This window comes from Gossypium arboreum, chromosome 6 (genome assembly GCF_025698485.1).
Source record: "Gossypium arboreum isolate Shixiya-1 chromosome 6, ASM2569848v2, whole genome shotgun sequence".
Taxonomy (NCBI): Eukaryota; Viridiplantae; Streptophyta; class Magnoliopsida; order Malvales; family Malvaceae; genus Gossypium; species Gossypium arboreum.
In genome coordinates, this window is record NC_069075.1 from 133485936 (window position 1) to 133511810 (window position 25875).

General features: G+C 35.7%; 2 protein-coding genes across 4 annotated transcripts; one reads left to right on the top strand and one right to left on the bottom strand.

The window, feature by feature from the left end:
• The first annotated feature begins 2339 nt into the window (after positions 1-2339).
• On the top strand, positions 2340-6380 carry LOC108454888 (zinc finger BED domain-containing protein DAYSLEEPER-like). Of its 3 annotated transcripts, none has more exons than XM_053029890.1 (2): positions 2340-2772; positions 3120-6380. In XM_053029890.1, exon 2 carries the CDS (start codon positions 4252-4254, stop codon positions 6286-6288), a length of 2037 nt encoding a protein of 678 aa, XP_052885850.1. In that variant the 5' UTR covers positions 2340-2772; positions 3120-4251; the 3' UTR covers positions 6289-6380. The 3 variants fall into 3 exon arrangements, with proteins under 3 accessions (XP_052885850.1, XP_017608985.1, XP_052885851.1); XM_017753496.2 differs by having other exon boundaries at positions 2342-2772; positions 4235-6380; XM_053029891.1 differs by lacking the exon at positions 2340-2772 and adding an exon at positions 2786-2981.
• A 3919-nt stretch (positions 6381-10299) lies between these two features.
• Positions 10300-14379, bottom strand: LOC108455407 (zinc finger BED domain-containing protein DAYSLEEPER-like). The gene is made up of 2 exons (XM_017753966.2): positions 13973-14379; positions 10300-12490 (listed from the first exon to the last, which is right to left on the bottom strand). Exon 2 carries the CDS (start codon positions 12360-12362, stop codon positions 10440-10442), a length of 1923 nt encoding a protein of 640 aa, XP_017609455.2. The 5' UTR covers positions 12363-12490; positions 13973-14379; the 3' UTR covers positions 10300-10439.
• Positions 14380-25875: the final 11496 nt, after the last annotated feature.

Sequence of the window (25875 nt, forward strand, 5' to 3'; positions counted from 1 at the left end):
GATATAAGGTTAACAAAACTTAAGGTTTTCTTGGAAAAAGCTTGAAGGAGATAACAATGGTAGTGAAGATGATGCACATGTACACAAAAATCAGAATTTTATCTAAGAAACTGAAAATGGAACAAAGATATATTAAAAGCTTAGGATGAAAATGAAAATATAATGTAAAGTTTAAGTTCTTAAATGTAAATAACACCTAGCTACAGTAAAAATAACTAACTATCAAACTAACTAAAACATAGAAAAGTAAACTAAACCCCAAAAAATGAAAAAGAAAACCGTAAAACTAAGCTAAAAAGATGAAAGAAAACCTAAACTAAAGCTCTCCTCCTCTTCTCAGCCAAAAGTGACTTTTAATATCTTATTTCAACCCAAAATTTTGGATCAAAATGCCCTTAAGCCTTAATTTTGATTGGTATGGGTGTTGGACAAAAACTACCCCTGCAGTCGTTTTTCTCTTCGTTAGACATCGGTATCGCGATACCCAAACTTCGATATTGTGATACCCAGCGGTAAAACGATACACAAGTCAGTATTGAAATTAGGAGCCTTAGTATCGTTATATCACTAGAGTTGGCCTCAATTTTGTTCGTTTCAACATTGTTAGGGGTATCACGACTTTCATGTTTCAATATTGCGATACCCCATTCTAGGTGATGTTTTCGTTCACGTTCGGGCCACCATTGACTCCTTACAACACTCAATCAACTGTTAGGTTCCCTATGGCACATTTGGCCAATTCGGGTATCAAAAATAGCGTAAAACATACTAATTCACTTATTAAAGCAAAAAAGAAAAAACTAACTAAAAACACGATAAAAACATTCAAATTGCTCGTGAATAAGCTCATCAAGTGTAATGGAGAGCCTAATTTGACGTATCAAATTACGACAGACTAATATTCTTACCTTGGCCCCACAAGATCATTGAATTTTATTTTGACGCCTAAATGTGAAAGTGTAACTTTTCCCCTACATGCTTACATATGACAATTCGACATTATAGAAGTCATCAGATATTCAAGCATTCAATAATGAACTGTCTTTTTCCATCCACTATGCTACGGTATATATATGTGTCTAATCTAATTATTAATTAAGATTAGCATTATTACAGGTAAGGTAAAACCAACACCTGTCCGGCCATTAACTATGAAAATGGTTGAATTATCAATTTTGTCCCTAATCGATTATCATATTACCACAAGCAAAAGAAATCCACAGTGGTTAACTTTTACCACATTTACGATTTCATCCCTATGCTAAAATAAATTATCTAATTAATGAAATTAAAATAATAATGATTTCATATAACACTATAATAGACTAATGGATATTAAATATTAAAACTGACTAACTCCATCGTCGGTAAATGGGGTTCCGAAACCACCATTTTCGGTACCATTGAAAATGGATTATTACATTCTCTATTCGCACCGCCTATTTCAATTAAAAGCTGTCATGTCCCTTATCTTCTACAGTTCAATTTTTTTAATGAAACAACTTTGAAAGTCACGAATTTGCAGACCAAAATCCAAACGATTTTCTTCTTCAGCCTCTATCATTGACTGTTAGATCGATTTGGATCTAAGGTATGTTCTTGTACTCGTTGATGGGTACCGATCCACTGACTAATTGCCAAATTATTGCTTGGAACTCACTAGCCGGACTTTAAAAAAACTTAACAGTCCATTGACTTAAAATAAAAACTTTCAAATAGTTTAGTGACTTAAATGAATACTTTAAAATAGTTCAATAACCATTTTGTAACTTTTTGAAGTTGAGTAATCAAAGCTTAGGCTTTCTAATAGTTTAGTGACATCGAGTGTAGTTTAGCCTTAATAAAAATATGATCTAGATGGGAGTTTTCTTAAAATCAAGTAAGCAAAAGGAATTAGACATGGTTTTTTCAGGTTAAAATATACTACAAGCCTCTATATTCTTAAAAATTTAGAATTTAGTCATTATACTTTTTTTTAGAATTTAGTCTCTACTTTTTAGATTTCAAAATTCAGGTCCAATTGTTAATACTGTTAAAATTTTTTAGTTAAATTTCTAAAAATAAAAATACATAAACTAAATTATAAATTTACAAAGAGTAGAGAGATTTATGTCACATTTCTTTTTTCTCTGCCCTCTTATTAGAAACACTGAGTTAATTTCACCAAAAACTATTGTAATTTCTAAGATATCTTATCTTCTAATAAAATAAAATATTTTGTTGTGTGGTAATTAAATTTTGGTATAATTTTTTGAAGGTATATGTTTAAGTAATTATTATAATGAGTTGGTTTTAGCAAATTGATTGTAATGGACTACACCCAATTATTAGGAGGGTTTGAGAATGGGAGAAACCAGCGACAATATTTTTCAAATTTATTCTTAAGGAGGGTGTGTGACTCGATAAGAAGCAAAGGAATGGACCCTTCCCACTTCCCACTTCCCACTTCCCACCTACATAAGCGAGTACCCAAAGTCAATAGAGACCCTAAACCCTATAATTTTTTAATCTTTCGGCACCCAATCTCACGTTTACCTTTTATCCACAAACCAATAAAAGTCCCATCCCAACAACATCTTCACCTGCCCTTTTCTTCTTTGAGGTCCAATTAGCCTTTCGGGTCTGTTCTAAGCCCAAATCTCTCTCTCTCGCCCTCGTCTCTCGTCTCTCTTTCCTCTTCCTTCCTGCAAAACCTTAGATCTCTCGGCCTTCAACGTCGCTTTCTGGGCTTCAAATCCGATCCCAGATTGCTTCTATTTGGGTTCTTGACCGGTAATCTAACACCACCTTACCCAAATTTTGTTTTTCCTTCCTTTGAATCTAATTTTGTGATTCTCTTCTTCTTCTTTTGGATTATTTCAATGTTTGCTTTCTAATTCAAATTTTTTTTGTTTGAGTTTAGGGTTTGATTTTTTCTAAGGCTCCATGTTTCAGTGTTCTGATGGTTACCTTTGATTAAATTTTACGCAACATGAAAAATCGTTGGTCTCTTTGTCCTTAATATTAATTTATGGAAGTTGGGAGTTGGTTTTAAATGAATCGATGAGCTCCTTCCTTATATTTCTTCATTTCTGCAGTTTTGCCTTGTGTTATATATTGCCTTTCGTTTCTTGTTTCAGGCTTTTGATGGGTCTACCTTGCTGCCGCTTTTGAGATTTTAACAATCAGGGCAGTAGATTCCTCAATTCATATTTAATGGGTTTTTGCTTTGTCGCTGATCTGGGCAAATATTAAACATGATTCTTTTTTGTTTTCGTCTTTTGATCTATGAGTGATGTGTTTGATCTTGGATTCCAGTTTCACTTCGTCTGGGCTTTTTCCCTTTTTGTTTATTTGTTTTTTGAAAGAGAAAAAAAAAGTTATGTTTTTGAAGCCCTAGATCTAGGTTTTTGCCCTTTTCATTGTAAACTCCTTGTTAGATGTTAAAAAGTCAAGCCCATTTAGTTAAAATTCCTATTTTAGCCCTGCTCCCCAAGGTGGGCCTATTTGAGTTTTATCTAAGTTAATTTGTTAGCGTATAATCGTTTTTCCGGATTGACCCACCGGGTGGTGGCCCGGGCCCAATTATTTTTTGACCCGGTCGCCTATCGTCTGTATTGTTATTGAGATTGCTTGCTTTTGTTTCCTATCAAAGCAAGCTCTTCTTATTTGTAATTCGCATTTGATGTACGTAGGGTTGCAAGCATGGTTCATGTGATGATAAATTGGTATATAGTTTAAAAACCAGAGCTTAGCTATAAGTTGGTACGTGCAATCTTTTTGAAATGTTTTGGTTTAGAACCGGGAGGTTATCTCAATTGGCTCATGCAAGAGTTCGAAGCCTAGCATTTAGGAGTACTGTGTTATACCTACTATACCTAGAGAGTGCAGTGTAATTTATTACCCTTGCAACAATGAGGGCGTATTTATTCTAAATCCTTTTCTTTTCTTTATGTGTGTGTGGAGAAGTATTAAAGCCTGACTGTTTGCTGTTTAAATTTGGAAATGAATGGAGGGCTTCTTTTCTTTTATCTAGAACCTCTTGCCTTAATTATGAAGCATCTCCGAGCAGGGGAGATTTTGTTTATTACGTGTGTGTCGCGTATGTAAAAGGTGATAGAGTGCTTTGGCTATGTTTGCCTTAGATGAGCTACTTGAAGCTGTTGTTCTCTTATATATATATATATATATATATATACACATATACATACTTACATATCATGGACGACTTTTCTAAAATTTCTTTTCCTTTCAGCTGCAGGGTTTACTTCCATGACAGAAATGACAGAAATTGCAGATATGGAAACAATCCCTGGGGAGAGTAACAATCAGCTGGCACTGACGACCCCCGAAGCGCAGCCTATCAAGCGCAGAAAAAAGAAGTCCATGGTTTGGGAGTACTTTACCATTGAAAATGTGAGTGCCGGATGTAGAAGAGCATATTGTAAGCGCTGCAAGCAAAGTTTTGCTTATAGCACTGGTTCTAAGGTAGCAGGTACCAGTCATCTGAAACGTCACATTGCCAAAGGAACCTGTCGAGCACTCTTACGAGGCCAAGGCCAAGATAACAATCAATTCATCACCCCATATAACCCAAAGATGGGTGGAAGTGAACCTCCTAAGCGACGCTACAGATCTCCTAGCTCACCTTTTATCCCATTTGATCAGGACCGGTGCCGCCATGAAATTGCCAGAATGATTATCATGCATGAGTACCCTCTTCACATAGTTGAACATCCTGGGTTCATAGCTTTTGTTCAAAGCCTCCAGCCTCAGTTTGATAAAATGAGTTTCAACACCGTTCAAGGGGATTGTGTTGCAACTTACCTGAGGGAAAAGCAAAGCCTAATGAAGTTTATTGAGGGTATTCCTGGACGCTTCTGTCTTACACTGGACATGTGGAGTTCAAATCAAACACTCGGTTATGTGTTTATAACTGGACACTTCGTTGATAGTGACTGGAAGTTGCACAGACGGGTTTTCAATGTTGTAATGGAACCATATCCAGATTCCCATTCTGCTCTAAGTCATGCCATTGCTGCTTGCCTTTCGGACTGGAGTTTGGAAGGCAAGTTATTTTCCCTCACCTTCAATCATCCGCTAAGTGAAGCTGGGATGGAAAATCTTAGACCTTTACTGTGCGTTAAAAATCCCCTTATTCTTAATGGTCAGCTGTTAATTAGAAATTGTATAGCTCGTACTATGAGCAGCATGGCAAAGGATGTGCTTGGAGCAGGGCAAGAGATCATCAAGAAAATCCGTGATAGTGTAAAGTATGTGAAGATGTCAGAATCCCATGATGACAAGTTCATTCAAGTTAAAAACCAGCTTCAAGTGCCGAGTGAAAAAAGCCTGTTTCTTGACAATCAAACTCGGTGGAACACAACTTACCAAATGCTTGCAGCTGCTTCTGAATTGAAGGAAGTGTTTGATTGCTTGGATACTTACGATCCAGATTATAAGCTAGCCCCATCAATGGAAGACTGGAAGTTGGCTGAGACTTTATGCAGTTTCTTGAAACCTCTCTTCGATGCAGCCAGCATCCTTACAACTACAACTCTCCCTACCGTAATTACATTCTTTTATGAAGTGTGGAAAATTCATGTGGACTTGGGTCGTTCCATCACTAGTGAGGATCCTTTCATCAGCAACCTTGCAAAATCAATGCAAGGAAAGATTGACAAGTACTGGAAGGACTGTAGCCTGGTTTTGGCAATGGCAGTGGTCATGGATCCTCGCTTCAAAATGAAACTTGTCGAGTTCAGTTTCACAAAAATATATAGCGAAGATGCTCCCACATACATCAAAACTGTTGACGATGGAATTCATGAGCTCTTTCTTGAATACGTGGCACTCCCATTGCCTTTGACGCCAACTTATGCGGAAGAAGTGAATGGTGCAAACAATGGAAAGACCAACGAATCTCATTACGGTAATCTTCTTTCGGACCATGGGCTTACAGATTTTGATGTCTACATTATGGAGACTAATAGCCAGCAGATGAAGTCTGAGCTGGATCAGTACTTGGAAGAGTCCCTGTTACCTCGTGTCCAAGAGTTTGATGTGGTGGGTTGGTGGAAGCTGAACAAGATGAAGTATCCAACTCTTTCCAAGATGGCTCGTGACATTTTGTCGATTCCGGTGTCTGCTGCTGCCCCCGAATCAATCTTTGATATCACAGACAAGCAACTAGATGAATATCGTAGCTCTTTGCGACCGGAGACAGTGGAAGCACTAATCTGTGCCAAGGACTGGCTACATTTTGGATCTTCTGATGTTTCAAATGCGCTTGTTAAAATGGAATTTTAGATGTAGATGATATTCCAGAGTATCATGTTTATGGACATGTTTCACTGTTAGGCCTCTATTTGTACAATTAGAAAGATTTGTTTGGATGCTTAGAGTATTTTTTCTTATTGCGTGTTTCTTTGAAGGCTTTACGTGGCAAGGGAAAGGTCCCAACACCATTGTGTTGCACGTGGCTTGTGCTAATTGACAGTCTCTGAAGGCTGCTCTCTAAACCCTCTCAGCATATTGAACCAAGATGCTTCATCCGACATCCCCTCTCACGATGCTCACTAGCTATTAGCAAATCAATAACCAAGTTTTATCCCACGGTTTCCATTCAGCAACCATCTCCAACCACATTTAAAAATCCATGTAGTGTTCGTTGGTAAATAAGCAACAACAATGTGCAATAAAGCCGACTGGGAAAGATATGGCGTGAAAGACAGCCATCTACAACTGCTACTTCCATCATCTCTATTGATATAATTTGTTATGCCCCTCCGCCGAGAACATGTGTCGAGCCTAAAATGAATCGTTAACTTTGCATTGATTTCATGAATAAGACCATCCAATCCACTTCAAACGGAACCCATCACCCGTGTTTAAGGGAGAACGTTATCCTAATGTAAACACACTTCCAAGACAATAAGGAATCTATTTAAGCTTAATTGTTGAAAAAAAATCTAGTTCGAAAATTATTTTCTTGCATAGCAAAAGAATAAAATCTTGAAAATCGAGCCAGCTTGTGATATTTATAGCAATAAAGTTTTCCTGAATAAGACCTGTGGTTTGAGCGAGACAGATCCTAGACGTTCCTGACTTTTAATTAAACTACATTTTCCGCTATTCTTGTACCTTGAACTGTTTCGAGTGTGGACTCTAACAATTACGAATCAAACAGAAAACCAGAAATAATTTTATTACTTTTAGTAGGAAAGTAAATCTCTCTTATAGAAACTAACAGATTTCTTATTCCCAAAAATAATATTTATACTTAGAAATAAATTCTGACTTATTTTCGTGTAGAATAATATCTCAAAGTTGTGTATTTTTAGCCTTACCATTGCTATCTATTTATAGGAAATGTAGTGAAACCCTAATTAAATTGGTAGAATATAAACAATATTTATTTACTAGAAAAACAATCCCTTAATTGAATGAGGGGAGAGAGGGTCAAATAAACCCTAGTTATTTTACTATGGTTGTCGCCCATCATACTTGTTATGAGGGCGTTTTAGATCTCTCCTTTATCAAGTCCAATTATATGTTTCTTGAACTTTTAACTTGGCATTTTACAATTCAATCCAATCTAATACATGTTTTTTTTTTAATTTTCAAAAATGAATATTATTTATTAATTTAAATAAATTAAATTTTCAATTAAATAATTTTTAGCCCGATTCTAATTCCAATAAAATCATGACAACTTTACCATAAAATAATCTTATAAGAAAAATATATTTAATTTCTACATTCAACGGATTCACAATAACCAATTAATCTAATTCCATTTTGAACTTCAATTAATTAAATAATAATTCGAAAAATTTAATTTAATTCTTAGGTTATTTCCATACTTAGTGAGAAATCACATTCATTTCTGAACGTAACTCATTTCTCTAACTTTATCGTTTCTATCAATTTCTACTCATTTGATTCAACACGCAATTCATTTTTGGTTTAAACGAATTAACGGAGGGACTTATTGGACATATGTGATTACTCAAATAATTTATAATTAAGTTTCAACTTTTCAACTATTAATTATAAACTCATTTGGTCACAAAGTCATTCAACTATAGTATCGTGATTGAGGTCTCCTTTATAACATACTGTTACAAAAGCTACTCGATCAGTACTCGTCCAATGACCTAGTCATAAGTGTGTTACCCTCATAGGATAACCTTAATTTCTTTGGGATAAATATGTTCTCCTAATATGATCCTATTTTGTCTTATGGTAACCATTACATCTTCCTTCATGAAAAGTCAATAACTATCAAATAGTAATGACAGCCTCCGGACGTACTAATGTTCAGAGTGTGAATACTACAGTAAAAGATATATAAATGAGGGGGTATCCACAAGTATACGAGTCTAGTTGTAATATAGTTACAATAGAATAGGTGAGTACTCCGAGGATCGTACCCAAGGGAGGCTAGTGCTAGATCAATTTTAACCTAAACACCAAAAGATCTAATTAGTACTCAAAATAGGTTATATTACACAAGTATAAATAAAAAGAGTTTTTAGGATTTTTATAATAGAAATATAATAAAGAAATAAATATTAAGAGATTGAAAAGTATAATTAATCAAATCTGGTTATGAGTGATTAACTCGCTTTGGTAATCTTCATCAACTGCCGCTTCGAGTTTTTCTTCAATCAACTAGTCGATATCCTTGTGGGATCTTCTGATATATCCACTAGAATAACCAGTCAGCAATGACTACTTATCTTCCAACCTCATAGTCCAGACATGCTTAGGGTGAAGGTGTTCACGAATAAGCCATACCAATTATGGGTTAATTCCCACCTTGATGACTTCCTAGGGTCATCAAGCCTAGGGTTAATAGCTCATACCTTCACTCCCTAATCCTCCATAGAGGGATTGGTTCCTCATAGTTTTCAGAAACACTATAGAATCGATATAAAAAGTGAATATGATGAATGAATCGTAAAGGTGTTCACGAATAAGCCATACCAATTATGGGTTAATTCCCACCTTGATGACTTCCTAGGGTCATCAAGCCTAGGGTTAATAGCTCATACCTTCACTCGCTATTCCTCCATAGAGGGATTGGTTCCTCATAATTTTCAGAAACACTATAGAATCGATATAAAAAGTGAATATGATGAATGAATCGAAAGTATAGAGTTTAATTAAGAAAAAACTTGATTTGTATTTAGAATGAAAGCAAATCCACAAAGTTTGATTGTATCCACAAATCAGATCTGCCAAAACAAAATAAAAACAAACTTAAAATAAATCTAAAACCTAAGAAAAGAGAAAAGCTAAACTGGAATTAAAAAAGAAATTCTAAGCTAAGTAATTGATATCTTTAATGTGTGACAAATAAGCCTATTTGTAGCTTTTAGGTGGTCGTTGTCCTTAACCCTAGGTTAACTGACGTTCCTGAGCTTTAAGTTGATTGTGTAGACCAAAATGCCCTCTGGATCATGTTAATTTTCGTCTAGAGTCGATGTCGTGACATACCAGGACATGTGTCGTGACATAGCTAGTATACTCCTATTCAGGATGTCTTCAAGGGTATGTCGCGACACCCTTACGCTGTGTCGCAACGTCGAAGGTAGTTTCATGATTTCTCTATTCTACTCCTTATGCTGCGACATTGATCCTTTTGTGTTGCGACATAGTGATCAGTATCGTGCAGAAGACCATTAGAAGGATCAATGTTGCAGCATAGGGAGTAGAATAGAGAAATCATGAAACTACCTTCGACGTTGCGACACAGCTTAAGGGTGGCTTACGAAATAATTTTCGAACTAGATTTTTTCTAACAATTAAGCTTAAATAGATTCCTTATTGTCTTGAAAGTGTGTTTACATTAGGAAAACGTTCTCCCTTAAACACGGGTGGTGAGTTCCGTTTGAAGTGGACTGGATGGTCGTATTCATGAAATCAATGCAAAGTTAACAATTCATTTTAGGCTCGACACATGTTCTCGGTGGAGGGGCATAACAAATTATATCAATAGAGATGATGGAAGTAGCAGTTGTAGATGGCTGTCTTTCACGCCATATCTTTCCCAGTCGGCTTTATTGCACATTGTTGTTGCTTATTTACCAACGAACACTACATGGATTTTTAAATGTGGTTGGAGATGGTTGCTGAATGGAAACCGTGGGATAAAACTTGGTTATTGATTTGCTAATAGCTAGTGAGCATCGTGAGAGGGGATGTCGGATGAAGCATCTTGGTTCAATATGCTGAGAGGGTTTAGAGAGCAGCCTTCAGAGACTGTCAATTAGCACAAGCCACGTGCAACACAATGGTGTTGGGACCTTTCCCTTGCCACGTAAAGCCTTCAAAGAAACACGCAATAAGAAAAAATACTCTTAAGCATCCATACAAACCTTTCTAATTGTACAAATAGAGGCCTAACAGTGAAACATGTCCATAAACATGATACTCTGGAATATCATCTACATCTAAAATTCCATTTTAACAAGCGCATTTGAAACATCAGAAGATCCAAAATGTAGCCAGTCCTTGGCACAGATTAGTGCTTCCACTGTCTCCGGTCGCAAAGAGCTACGATATTCATCTAGTTGCTTGTCTGTGATATCAAAGATTGATTCGGGGGCAGCAGCAGACACCGGAATCGACAAAATGTCACGAGCCATCTTGGAAAGAGTTGGATACTTCATCTTGTTCAGCTTCCACCAACCCAACACATCAAACTCTTGGACACGAGGTAACAGGGACTCTTCCAAGTACTGATCCAGCTCAGACTTCATCTGCTGGCTATTAGTCTCCATAATGTAGACATCAAAATCTGTAAGCCCATGGTCCGAAAGAAGATTACCGTAATGAGATTCATTGGTCTTTCCATTGTTTGCACCATTCACTTCTTCCGCATAAGTTGGCGTCAAAGGCAATGGGAGTGCCACGTATTCAAGAAAGAGCTCATGAATTCCATCGTCAACAGTTTTGATGTATGTGGGAGCATCTTCGCTATATATTTTTGTGAAACTGAACTCGACAAGTTTCATTTTGAAGCGAGGATCCATGACCACTGCCATTGCCAAAACCAGGCTACAGTCCTTGCAGTACTTGTCAATCTTTTCTTGCATTGATTTTGCAAGGTTGCTGATGAAAGGATCCTCACTAGTGATGGAACGACCCAAGTCCACATGAATTTTCCACACTTCATAAAAGAATGTAATTACGGTAGGGAGAGTTGTAGTTGTAAGGATGCTGGCTGCATCGAAGAGAGGTTTCAAGAAACTGCATAAAGTCTCAGCCAACTTCCAGTCTTCCATTGATGGAGCTAGCTTATAATCTGGATCGTAAGTATCCAAGCAATCAAACACTTCCTTCAATTCAGAAGCAGCTGCAAGCATTTGGTAAGTTGTGTTCCACCGAGTTTGATTGTCAAGAAACAGGCTTTTTTCACTCGGCACTTGAAGCTGGTTTTTAACTTGAATGAACTTGTCATCATGGGATTCTGACATCTTCACATACTTTACACTATCACGGATTTTCTTGATGATCTCTTGCCCTGCTCCAAGCACATCCTTTGCCATGCTGCTCATAGTACGAGCTATACAATTTCTAATTAACAGCTGACCATTAAGAATAAGGGGATTTTTAACGCACAGTAAAGGTCTAAGATTTTCCAGCCCAGCTTCACTTAGCGGATGATTGAAGGTGAGGGAAAATAACTTGCCTTCCAAACTCCAGTCCGAAATGCAAGCAGCAATGGCATGACTTAGAGCAGAATGGGAATCTGGATATGGTTCCATTACAACATTGAAAACCCGTCTGTGCAACTTCCAGTCACTATCAACGAAGTGTCCAGTTATAAACACATAACCGAGTGTTTGATTTGAACTCCACATGTCCAGTGTAAGACAGAAGCGTCCAGGAATACCCTCAATAAACTTCATTAGGCTTTGCTTTTCCCTCAGGTAAGTTGCAACACAATCCCCTTGAACGGTGTTGAAACTCATTTTATCAAACTGAGGCTGAAGGCTTTGAACAAAAGCTATGAACCCTGGATGTTCAACTATGTGAAGAGGGTACTCATGCATGATAATCATTCTGGCAATTTCATGGCGGCACCGGTCCTGATCAAATGGGATAAAAGGTGAGCTAGGAGATCTGTAGCGTCGCTTAGGAGGTTCACTTCCACCCATCTTTGGGTTATATGGGGTGATGAATTGATTGTTATCTTGGCCTTGGCCTCGTAAGAGTGCTCGACAGGTTCCTTTGGCAATGTGACGTTTCAGATGACTGGTACCTGCTACCTTAGAACCAGTGCTATAAGCAAAACTTTGCTTGCAGCGCTTACAATATGCTCTTCTACATCCGGCACTCACATTTTCAATGGTAAAGTACTCCCAAACCATGGACTTCTTTTTTCTGCGCTTGATAGGCTGCGCTTGGGGTCGTCAGTGCCAGCTGATTGTTACTCTCCCAGGGATTGTTTCCATATCTGCAATTTCTGTCATTTCTGTCATGGAAGTAAACCCTGCAGCTGAAAGGAAAAGAAATTTTAGAAAAGTCGTCCATGATATGTAAGTATGTATATGTATATATATATATATATATATATATATATATATATATATATATATAAGAGAACAACAGCTTCAAGTAGCTCATCTAAGGCAAACATAGCCAAAGCACTCTATCACCTTTTACATACGCGACACACACGTAATAAACAAAATCTCCCCTGCTCGGAGATGCTTCATAATTAAGGCAAGAGGTTCTAGAGAAAAGAAAAGAAGCCCTCCATTCATTTCCAAATTTAAACAGCAAACAGTCAGGCTTTAATACTTCTCCACACACACACATAAAGAAAAGAAAAGGACTTAGAATAAATACGCACTCATTGTTGCAAGGGTAATAAATTACACTGCACTCTCTAGGTATAGTAGGTATAACACAGTACTCCTAAATGCTAGGCTTCGAACTCTTGCATGAGCCAATTGAGATAACCTCCCGGTTCTAAACCAAAACATTTCAAAAAGATTGCACGTACCAACTTATAGCTAAGCTCTGGTTTTTAAACTATATACCAATTTATCATCACATGAACCATGCTTGCAACCCTACGTACATCAAATGCAAATTACAAATAAGAAGAGCTTGCTTTGATAGGAAACAAAAGCAAGCAATCTCAATAACAATACAGACGATAGGCGACCGGGTCAAAAAATAATTGGGCCCGGGCCACCTCCCGGTGGTTCAATCCGGAAAAACGATTATACGCTAACAAATTAACTTAGATAAAACTCAAATAGGCCCACCTTGGGGAGCAGGGCTAAAATAGGAATTTTAACTAAATGGGCTTGACTTTTTAACATCTAACAAGGAGTTTACAATGAAAAGGGCAAAAACCTAAATCTAGGGCTTCAAAAACATAACTTTTTTTTTCTCTTTCAAAAAACAAATAAACAAAAAGGGGAAAAGCCCAGACGAAGTGAAACTGGAATCCAAGATCAAACACATCACTCATAGATCAAAAGACGAAAACAAAAAAGAATCATGTTTAATATTTGCCCAGATCAACGACAAAGCAAAAACCCATTAAATATGAATTGAGGAATCTACTGCCCTGATTGTTAAAATCTCAAAAGGGGCAGCAAGGTAGACCTATCAAAAGCCTGAAACAAGAAACGAAAGGCAATATATAACACAAGGCAAAACTGCAGAAATGAAGAAATATAAGGAAGGAGCTCATCGATTCATTTAAAACCAACTCCCAACTTCCATAAACTAATATTAAGGACAAAGAGACCAACGATTTTTCATGTTGCGTAAAATTTAATCAAACGTAACCATCAGAACACTGAAACATGGAGCCTTAAAAAAAATCAAACCCTAAACTCAAACAAAAAAAATTTGAATTAGAAAGCAAACATTGAAATAATCCAAAAGAAGAAGAAGAGAATCACAAAATTAGATTCAAAGGAAGGAAAAACAAAATTTGGGTAAGGTGGTGTTAGATTACCGGTCAAGAACCCAAATAGAAGCAATCTGGGATCGGATTTGAAGCCCAGAAAGCGACGTTGAAGGCCGAGAGATCTAAGGTTTTGCAGGAAGGAAGAGGAAAGAGAGACGAGAGACGAGGGCGAGAGAGAGAGGATTTGGGCTTAGAACAGACCCGAAAGGCTAATTGGACCTCAAAGAAGAAAAGGGCAGGTGAAGATGTTGTTGGGATGGGACTTTTATTGGTTTGTGGATAAAAGGTAAACGTGAGATTGGGTGCCGAAAGATTAAAAAATTATAGGGTTTAGGGTCTCTATTGACTTTGGGTACTCGCTTATGTAGGTGGGAAGTGGGAAGTGGGAAGTGGGAAGGGTCCATTCCTTTGCTTCTTATCGAGTCACACACCCTCCTTAAGAATAAATTTGAAAAATATTGTCGCTGGTTTCTCCCATTCTCAAACCCTCCTAATAATTGGGTGTAGTCCATTACAATCAATTTGCTAAAACCAACTCATTATAATAATTACTTAAACATATACCTTCAAAAATTATACCAAAATTTAATTACCACACAACAAAATATTTTATTTTATTAGAAGATAAGATATCTTAGAAATTACAATAGTTTTGGTGAAATTAACTCAGTGTTTCTAATAAGAGGGCAGAGAAAAAAGAAATGTGACATAAATCTCTCTACTCTTTGTAAATTTATAATTTAGTTTATGTATTTTTATTTTTAGAAATTTAACTAAAAAATTTTAACAGTATTAACAATTGGACCTGAATTTTGAAATCTAAAAAGTAGAGACTAAATTCCTGAAAAAAAAAGTATAATGACTAAATTCTAAATTTTTTAAGAATATAGAGGCTTGTGGTATATTTTAACTGAAAAAAACCATGTCTAATTCCTTTTTGCTTACTTGATTTTAAGAAAACTCCCATCTAGATCATATTTTTATTAAGGCTAAACTACACTCGATGTCACTAAACTATTAGAAAGCCTAAGCTTTGATTACTCAACTTCAAAAAGTTAAAAAATGGTTATTGAACTATTTTAAAGTATTCATTTAAGTCACTAAACTATTTGAAAGTTTTTATTTTAAGTCAATGGACTGTTAATTTTTTTTAAAAGTCCGGCTAGTGAGTTCCAAGCAATAATTTGGCAATCAGTCAGTGGATCGGTACCCATCAACGAGTACAAGAACAAACCTTAGATCCAAATCGATCTAACAGTCAATGATAGAGGCTGAAGAAGAAAGTCGTTTGGATTTTAGTCTGCAAATTAGTGACTTTCAAAGTTGTTTCATTAAAAAAATTGAGCTGTAGAAGATAAGGGACACGACAGCTTTTAATTGAAATAGGCGGTGCGAATAGAGATTGTAATAATCCATTTTCAATGGTGCCGAAAATAGTGGTTTCGAAACTCCATTTACCGACGATGAAGTTAGTCAATTTTAATATTTAATATCTATTAGTCTATTATAGTGTTATATGAAATCATTATTATTTTTATTTGATTAATTAGATAATTTATTTTAGCATAGGGATGAAATCGTAAATGTGGTAAAAGTTAACCACTATGGATTTCTTTTGCTTGTGGTAATATGATAATCGATTAGGGACAAAATTGATAATTCAACCATTTTCATAGTTAATGGCCGGACAGGTGTTGGTTTTACCTTACCTGTAATAATGCTAATCTTAATTAATAATTATATAAGACACATATATATATCGTAGCATAGTGGATGGAAAAAGACAGTTCATTATTGAATGCTTGAATATCTGATGACTTCTATAATGTCGAATTGTCATATGTAAGCATGTAGGGGAGAAGTTACACTTTCACATTTAGGCGTCAAAATAAAATTCAATGATCTTGTGGGGCCAAGGTAAGAATATTAGTCTGTCGTAATTTGATACGTCAAATTAGGCTCTCCATTACACTTGATGAGCTTATTCACGAGCAATTTGAATGTTTTTATCGTGCTTTTAGTTAGTTTTTTCTTTTTTGCTTTAATAAGTGAATTAGTATGTTTTACGCTATTTTTGATACCTGAATTGGCCAAATGTGCCATAGGTAACCTAACAGTTGATTGAGTGCTGTAAGGAGTCAATGGTGGCCCGAACGTGAACGAAAACATCACTTAGAATGGGGTATCGCAATATTGAAACATGAAAGTCGTGATACCTCTAACAATGTTGAAACGAACAAAATTGAGGCCAACTCTAGTGATATCACGATACTAAGGCTCCTAATTTCAATATTGACTTGTGTATCATTTTACCGTTGGGTATCACAATATCGAAGTTTGGGTATCGCGATACCGATGTCTAACGAAGAGAAAAATGACTGCAGGGGTAGTTTTTGTCCAACACCCATACCAATCAAAATTAAGGCTTAAGGGCATTTTGATCCAAAATTTTGGGTTGAAATCAGATATTAAAAGCCACTTTTGGCTAAGAAGAGGAGGAGAGCTTTAGTTTAGGTTTTCTTTCATCTTTTTAGCTTAGTTTTACGGGTTTTTTTTTCATTTTTTGGGGTTTAGTTTACTTTTCTATGTTTTAGTTAGTTTGATAGTTAGTTAGTTTTACTGTAGCTAGGTGTTATTTACATTTAAGAACTTAAACTTTACATTATATTTTCATTTTCATCCCAAGCTTTTAATATATCTTTGTTCCATTTTCAGTTTCTTAGATAAAATTCTGATTTTTAGTGTACATGTGCATCATCTTCACTACCATTGTTATCTCCTTCAAGCTTTTTCCAAGAAAACCTTAAGTTTTGTTAACCTTATATCTTGCACTTGAATTAATGTTTGTTTTGGGTGTTTATTTGATTGTTGTTTGTTTAGAAATGATAATGAGTAGCTAAATCTATGGTGGTTGGTTGACGTGATTGTTGTTTAGTTAGTTTTTGGTACATGGATTAAATTGCAAAAACTGAACAAGATTGAATGAACTTCAAAACTTTGGATTGACACCCTTAACGGTAAATCAAGATAAGTGAGGCCGAGAAGTAATCTTATTGGGCACTAATTCATTAGTCTCGGGTTAGTCAGGTGAGATCAAGAGATAAATCGGACTAATTTTTCTAATTTGGTAAAATTGAGATTGAAAGGTAAAATGGAGCCACTTAGGAGTTTAAGCAATTTAGATCCCCAATCCAAAAGTTAAATAACAACATAGAAGTCAACCAATCGTTTTTTTGTTATTAATTTGTTAATTTTGTAATTTATCTAGTTTTACAATTTAGTCGTTTACATATTAAGTAGTTAATTAGAGTAGTTCACTTCCAAATTATGCTTTGTTATAATATAGAAATTAGTGAGTAGCTAGTTAGACTCCTTCATTCCATGCTTGTCGAGAAGGAATTATTAAATGCTGACTCCTTTTAGTTCGATTCCTTCATTGCATGCTTGTCGAGAATAAATCATTAAATCGCTGACTCTTTTGGGTTCGATTCTTAGAATACTAAAGTGTTCCATTAAACATTATAAATATTACAATTGACATGTTACACTTGCAGACATCACACCTAGTTATTCTGATTTTTTTGTCATATTAGTGTTGATTCTCTCTGCCCTGGTGTTTGCACACCGATGGCGAAAGCAGTCAAATATTGTATTAAAAATTCTTAAATGAAATTATAAAAATTTTAGGATGACTAAAGGAGAAGTTAGTATATTTGAACCAAATGAGAGCTAAGGCCCCAACCTATTCCTTTGGATTCACCCTTATAAACATGTAATTTAGTTCCTTCTTGATTTTGAGCTTTTGGTGTTGGTTCGAATGGAACTTATCACTCTTAAAAATGGGCACAATACTTAGTGAACAATATTTCATTCAAAACCCCTCAAGAATTTTTTAGATATAAATTTCTTGCAATAGTACTAACATATGTTAAGATTTGTCCTTATATATATTAATGCTAATGACATAAGACGTCTCACCCATATCTTTTATATTGAAGTTTTGATAGAGATGTTGAAACCAAATTTTTGAATAAAAATTAGCCTGATAATTTTTTGAAAATTCTTGAAAATTTAATTATGTAAAATTAACCTTTATAGATCGCCCCCTTTATTTTCATGTAGCCTTAAGGGTTTTTTAAAGCCAATTTTGTTTTTTCTAATCCTATAGTTGTGTACAGGACATTATTGATATACATTTCATGTGGGCTACGAGTTATGCAAATTCAAGTATTGACCATGTTCAACCAAAGCCAATGGTTACAACTGGCCAATGGTCCCCACCTGAGAGGGGTTGGATTAAACTTAATACAACCCAATAGTAGCAATGGTTCGATTGGAGGGATACTCAAATATTCAAATGTTGTATGGTTTTGTGGTTATTCTTTACTATTAGTTAATGACATAGTATTGAAGATCGAAGTTAGGTCTGTATTGGAGGATTTGCGCTTAGCATGAGAGAGAGGTTTCAGATAAGAAGAACTCAAGTGTCATAATGCACTGCTAGTTGAAACACTCTTGGTTGGTGGAGTAGCAAATAGTAGAATGGTGGAACTAGAATTAATTTATGGCCTTTTATATAGGAGGTGGAAGGTATGTATCAAGCACGTACTGAGTGCACAGAACGAAGTGGTCGATCATATGGCTAAATTGGCTAGAACTAGACCTAAAGGTTACAAATATTTCAAGAGCCTTTTGAGTCAATGTAACATTTACTACTGTTAGATTATAACAGTCCTATGTCAGTTTAAAGTTTAATTTCTATTGTATTCGGCTAAGGGATGTTTCTTTTCTACCAAAAAAATAGAGCCAATTTTGGCTTTTGTGCTGCGAGCGCCACATAATAGAGTCCACACCTGATTAATTTCATTATTTATCTTTTCTTTCTTTCTTTTTAAAAATTTTTAAATTTTTAAAATTCTTTCTTTATATATTTTTAAACAATATTATAATACCTATAACAATAAATAAATAAAACTAAGAAACAATATGAAATAATTAATACTAAAATCATGAATGTGACCTTCCTAACCCAACCTAGGCATTACAACCGAATTCTAAAGGCTATATATTGGTCATCGGAATGATCTAGTAAAACTTTTGGAGTTTACAAAGCAGTATTTAAAACCATTTTCTTACTTTAGTAGAAAAACTTACTGAGTTTCCAAAAGGTACAATTTCTTTCAAAAACTGGTTAATTTTAATGTTAACTTTGCAAAAGTTTATTTCCAATTTTATATTTTTTTTTCAAACCTCATTTACGTAATTATGCAGTAGAAAAGTGATACTCAACATTGTTAGTTAAAAACCAGATTTCATGCATCATAAATTTATTATCCAAGTTTCAAAAATCTAAGCAACTATAATGCATACATTCCAAAATAAACTAAAAATCTAAGTCTCATGCCATAGTTCAAATAAAATAATATAGTTTTCCATATAACAGAAATTACAAATAATAAGTCTAAAATACTTTTATTTAAAAACTATCTGAGCCAGGCTCTCTAAATGTCGAGACCGCATCCTAACCTTAAAGATTATCTGTAAAGATTGAAATTAAAAGGGATGAGCTTATGAAGTTAAATGTGAGTCTCTTCACAAGAAAATCAGTGTAAAATATTAGAGAAAACATATGAAATAACAATTCTTAGAATAATCACAATCGTATAGCAATTCAGAGTATCAATTTTTCATATCAACACATCAGTATAATATTTCAGAATTCACAATTTTTCATGAACATTTTTATGAATGACAATGCAATTTCAATTTATCAGAAAGGATCCTACCCAACTCCGCTACACGCCACAATAAGAGTTCCCCAAAACTCATCCGTCCCTATACACTATATTGTGGATAGACCACCACTAATTTACAAATAAACTGCCAGTAAAAATTATGGGTAAACTACCAGTGTTTTCAGATAAAAAGTTTGAAGATAAACTACCAGTAAGTTGTGGATGAACCACCAAGGTTTGCAGATTATTAAACCGCCACAACTTCTTCTGTTCATATCATCCAATCCTATGCAATGCAATATGACATGCTTGTAATAAGACAGTGTAGAAACAGTAGACATGCTTAACATGTATTTAGTTCAAGAGTAGTAGTAGACATGCTTAACATGTACTCAGTAGGGCAAAAATAGTAATAACAGCAAAAGTTTACCAAAATTACAATGACATTAGTGATGTAACATTCACATATCATAAATATATCAATAGCAATTCAGTCATTAAATCACAGATTCCAGAATAAACATAATATCAATGAGTCAATTGAGTGAATAAAAACTCTAAAAATAATTCAAACACTAAATGAAGATTAAATTAAACAATTCAAAAATTTCAGGATAAACCAGTGACACAAGGGTCACATGACTGTGTGGCCAAGCCCCGTAAAAGCTTGATGCCTTGTTGAAAATAATAAATTACCCTACAGGAAGGACATGGCCGTGTGATAGGTTCTTGGTCGTGTGGAAAATAAAGGTACCCTAACGTAACAGTAGCACATGGCCATGTGGCTCACATGCCCATGTGGCCCTAATCCTACACACAATCACCACCGATTTACTTGGAAAAGACACTCACCTTTCACCATGATTCGATTGGCATTCCTCACGATCGATTTTGATTTGATTCACCTAGATCCGATCTTTCAAACAACAAATAAACACAATTAACAATTGGTATAAAGAATTGAGCAAGATCCATAAAGATTGATTAATCGAACCTAAAGATTAATGTTGGATATTTATACAGCGGGATTATGAAATCTATTAGTTGAAACGAAGATTACTTACCGATTCTTGGCAAAGGTAACGGGTGTGATTGATGATGATTCTAAATACCAATAAAAATTGAATGAATGGGGGATCGATTTGATACGAGAAAGAAAATAATTGATAGTTCAAAGGTAAAAATTATGGTTCAAGAATGGGAGAAAAGAAAAGAAAAAGATGATGGAGAGAAAATTCTATTTAGGATTTGAAAAAAAAAGCAAGGTGCAAAGTCTAATTAGGAAAAAGTGGGTTAAATACCTAGGGTTTGTAAACCCTAGGGGCAACAGTGGTAAATATACCAAAGTTTGGCTGAAATTAAAAGAAATAAAATGGGGAAAGAGGGGCTCAAACCTAAGACCTCTAGAAAGGGGAATTAACACTTAACCATCAAGCCTAATTCTCATTTCTTAATTTGTCTTAATTCCTAACCATATATATTTTGAGGTGTGACAACTCTCACCTCCTTAAAAGGATTTTTTTTTGAAAAAGACATATGGATCTTTATTCATAAATAAAACAAAAGCCCAATTCAGGCTGAAAAAAAAATGGACAGTCAAGCAAGCCCAAAACTGAAAAGTAAAACATAAAAGAAAACAGTCCAACTAAAGATCCAGCGTGAAAACCGAAGAGAGCTCTATAAACTTCAATCTTCCAGCTGTTTATCCAATAAAACCCCTTCCCCCAAAAACAACAAACATTTGAGAAACCGCATACATCCATAATTGCACTCCATTAATTAACAGCAGCCCCATCACTTCCCACAGAAGAACTTTGGAAATCCACCACACCTCCTGACTGTTCAAACTCCATCCCAAATCTTTCCTTCAGCAAATTCAATGATTCACCCTCTCACAGACTCAGTCCATCTCCAATCGACTAACATCGCTTCCTCTGCTCCAGAAAAAAATCGTATTCATCAAATAAGTAGCCTCTCTCATTTGAAAACCCTCTTTAGCAATAAGATGAGTAACTTTGTTAGATTCTCTGGGAATATACCAAAAAACACATAACACGAAACCTAAACTCAGTTGCTTTGAGTCCTTTATGAAAACTTCAAGATCTGATCTATCTTCTTTCTCATCTTGCAGTTACGGATCACCGAACGGGAATCATCTTCGATCTCAACTTCCCTCAGCCTGAGAAGAAGCCCAAGTTGTATTGCCTGAAGACATGCTATCGCTTCAGCCGCAAAAGCAAAAGGTATGTTCCCATGCAAAACTGATTTTGAACAAATTACTTCTGCTCTTGTATTTCGGGCCACTAAACCGGAACAAGACTCATTTCTTTGCTTGTTAAATGCAACATCGAAATTTATTTTTACTCTCAGTCCCTCCGGAGCGACCCATCTGTCCGTCTGAGCACTTCTCATATGTACGTTCAAATTCAATCCATCAAGTTCTTTTAGATAGTTAAGAACAACATCTACAATTTGAGAACCCGATTTAATTTATCCTTCATGGATGAACCTATTTCTTGAGGTCCATATAGCCTATATATCAATAACAATCAGCCTGCATTTTGTTAAAGAACATGACTCAAAAATCATTTTAAGCCTTTCTTTGTATTCTGTGATAACCTCTGAAACAGGTCATATCACCCCTAACTTCTCCCACATTTCCTTTACTGTAGGGTACTCCCAAAACAGGTGCTCCCTCGACTCCGCTCCATTCTGGCATCTTCGACAGGTCGCAGATCCCAACATTCTTCGATAATGTAGATTACAAAAAGTAGGAACATAGTTACAAAAAATCCTCCAGTTTGTAATTTTAATTTTTGGATGTAAATCAAGGCTCCACAATCTCTTGTAAAAGAGTCTGTAATTTGATTGTATTTGATTTTGTTCACCCTGTAAAAGAAGTTTGTGCCCACTACGCATCGTGTACTCCCCCTTTGACCCGCCTCTCCAGATAATATGATCCTCATGCTGGTTCATAGACAAAGGAATACATAATATGATCCTCAATTTTCTATTTCTTCTCATTGGACTCAATTAAATTAGAAACTATTGATAAACTCGAGTTAACATTCAAAGACTGAACTCTGAAATCCTCACTGCCAGGGACCCATGCATCACCCCAGATAGAGACATTCCTCCTGTTGCCAATTCTCTATCCCAAACCATTCAGAAGGAGCCCTTTTGCAGACCATAAGCTCTACCAGGTAAGAGAAGGTAAATTCTCAAACCTGGAATTTAAAAAAACTGAGTGTTTAAAATACTTCACCTTCAAAGTACACGCAAGTAGAGAATTAGGATTCCGTAAAAGACGCCAACCTTATTTGGCCAGTAACGCAATATTAAACAAGTTTATTTGGCCAGTAACGCAATATTAAACAAGTTTAAACTGTGAAACCCCATCTCACCATTCTCCTTAGGTGCGCATAACGACTTCTAGTCACACCAGTGCATACCCTTCTTCTCTCGTTTTTTGTTCCACCAAAATGCTCCCATTATATTTTCCATTGCCACACAAAGAGTCTTTGGCAAGAGAAAGCAAGACATCGTATATGTAGGAATAGCTCGCAAGATAGCTTTAATAAATACCTCTTTACCCCCTGGAGATATGCCTAATACTCCAACTATTTATCTTTTGCTTCAATTTATCCTTCAAAATTTGGAAAGCCAATCTCTTCCTTCTACCCACCATATTCGAAAACCCCAAGTACTTTTCAGGCTCAGTCGAACAGCAAACATTAAGACTCTGGAAAACCAAGTTTTTATCCTGATTATTAATTGAAATAAACCGTGGACTTCTCAAAGTTTACACACTGCCCCAAACAGAATTCATATTCTTTTAAAATGTCTTTAAACACAAATATCCCCCTATTTGAGACTTTACCAAATAGAATACAATTATCCGCAAACATGAGATAAGAGATTGGTGGGGAAGAACGACATACCTTAGCCCTTAAAATCCTGCTCTATTGACTTGCAAATCTCATCAGCGCAGATAAACCCTCTCCACAAAACAGAAACAAATATGGGCTTAAAGGATCCTCTTGGGATCCTCTTGACGCAATCCTCTTGATGAAGTAAAACTAGGACCTTTTCACCATTAAGTAAGATTGAGTATTGGACTGAGCTAATACATTTAAGAATTAAATCAATAAAAGAATCAACAAAGCCTAATTTTGACATCATACCTTTTAGAAAAGCTCATTCTACAAGATCATATGCCTTGCTCATATCTATCTTTAGAGCCATAAAACCTTTTCGTCCTGATCTTCTGTTCTTGAAAGAATGGAGAACCTCATACGCCAACAACACATTATCAGTTATGAGTCTAGCCTCATACGTCAACAACACATTATCAGTTATGAGTCTACCGGCACAAAGGCACTTTGAGAGTCATCATACAAACGTCGAGAACCTTTTGAAGGCGATTAGCTACTGATTTGGCTATAATCTTGTATATAATTGTACAAAGGCTAATAGGGCGAAAATTCTTCAAGTTGAGAAGATTTGTAGTTTTTGGAATTAACACCAACTGATTCAAACATATAAGGATACTATTAATGAATCGAGTCTTATGGTTCCCACGTGGCCATCTCGGTGCCATGGTTCTGTCGCAAAACTTTAACAAGTGGGATCTGCTTCCTTCGTAAAACCTTTACTTTACAATCCAAAATTTGCACAGGTTCCTCTTAAAAGGACGAATTCAACCTTACCTCAATCTCCTTGATTGGAACAATATGGGAAGAATCATACCAGTATCATCTCAATATGGAAACATAGGATTCATCATGAATACAGTCCAGTTCAAGAGGTAATTCTAATTGATATGCCACTAGATTGACTGTCTTAAGAATTTTGTAAGGTCCAATGAACCTAGGACTTAACTTGCCCTTTTGTTCGAACCTCAACACTTTCTTCCATAGAGACACTTTCAGAAAGGCTTGACCTCCGACACTGTATTCATTGTCCTTCCTTTTTAGGTTCGTACACGATTTTTGTGTATCCGAAGATATTTTCAATCTTTTCTGATTTAATCTAATTTTCCCCTCAGACTCGTATACTAATTCAGGACCCAAAACTTTCCTTTTACTCAGCTCAATCCAACACAGTGGTTCTTGCCACTTACGACCATACAAAGCCTCACACAATGTCATCTATATACTTAATTGAAAAATGTTATTATAGGTAAATTTAGCCAGAGGAAAATGTATCTCCCAACTACCTCGGAATTCAATAATACAACCCCTTAGCATATTTTCCAAGATCTGAATAACTTATTCAGATTATCCACCAGTCTACGGATGGAAGGTAGTACTAAAGTCCAAATGAGTACCTAGTGTCTCATGCTGCTTCTTTCAGGATCAAGATGTAAAACGGGGATCTCGATCTGAAATAATCAATATTGGTACCTCATGTAATCTTAGAATCTCCGAAATGTATAGCTTAGCTAGCTTTTGCAATGAATAGTTTGTATGGACATTTAAGAAATGAGCTGACTTAGTTAATCAGTCGACTATCATCCAAATTGAATCTTTCTTAGTGGGTGTTAAAGGTAACCCACTAAAAAAATTCATTGTTACTCATTCTCATTTCCACTTGGGAATCTTAATCGACTATAACAACCCAGAAGAAAACTAGTGTTCTGCTTTCACCTTTTGACACGTCAAACACCTAGCTACAAATTCTGTCACTTCCTATTTCAGTCCAAGTCATCAGTATAGTTCCCTTAAATATCAATACATTTTTTTCCTTCTGGGATGAATAGCATAAGGGCTATCATGTACTTCCTTAAGAGTGGACTGTCTTAAATCCTTATCATTCGACACACAATACCTCCCTCGGAAACATAAAATACCATCGGCATTGAAACCAAAATCCTCAATCTTGCAATACTCAACTTAGTTCATGGTAATAAGGACACATCCAACAATTGTTTATCTTTAATCCCATTCACCAAGGTGAGTTTTACTTGCAATTCTGCTAGTAAGCCTCCATCATCCACTAGACCATCCATACATAGTGTTTTGATCTAAGATTTCAATTATTCCATGTTTCAGCAGAGCACGTCTAGCATATTTTTTCACAGTAGCAGGATCACTATAACTCACTCCATTGAGTTTGCCGCCATAGAACTCAACAGTTACACCTACTTGTTCGACACTATACTTTGATTCTGCCCTTCTAAAAGGGACATCCGCTCTAACAATTCCGTCTCCGTCT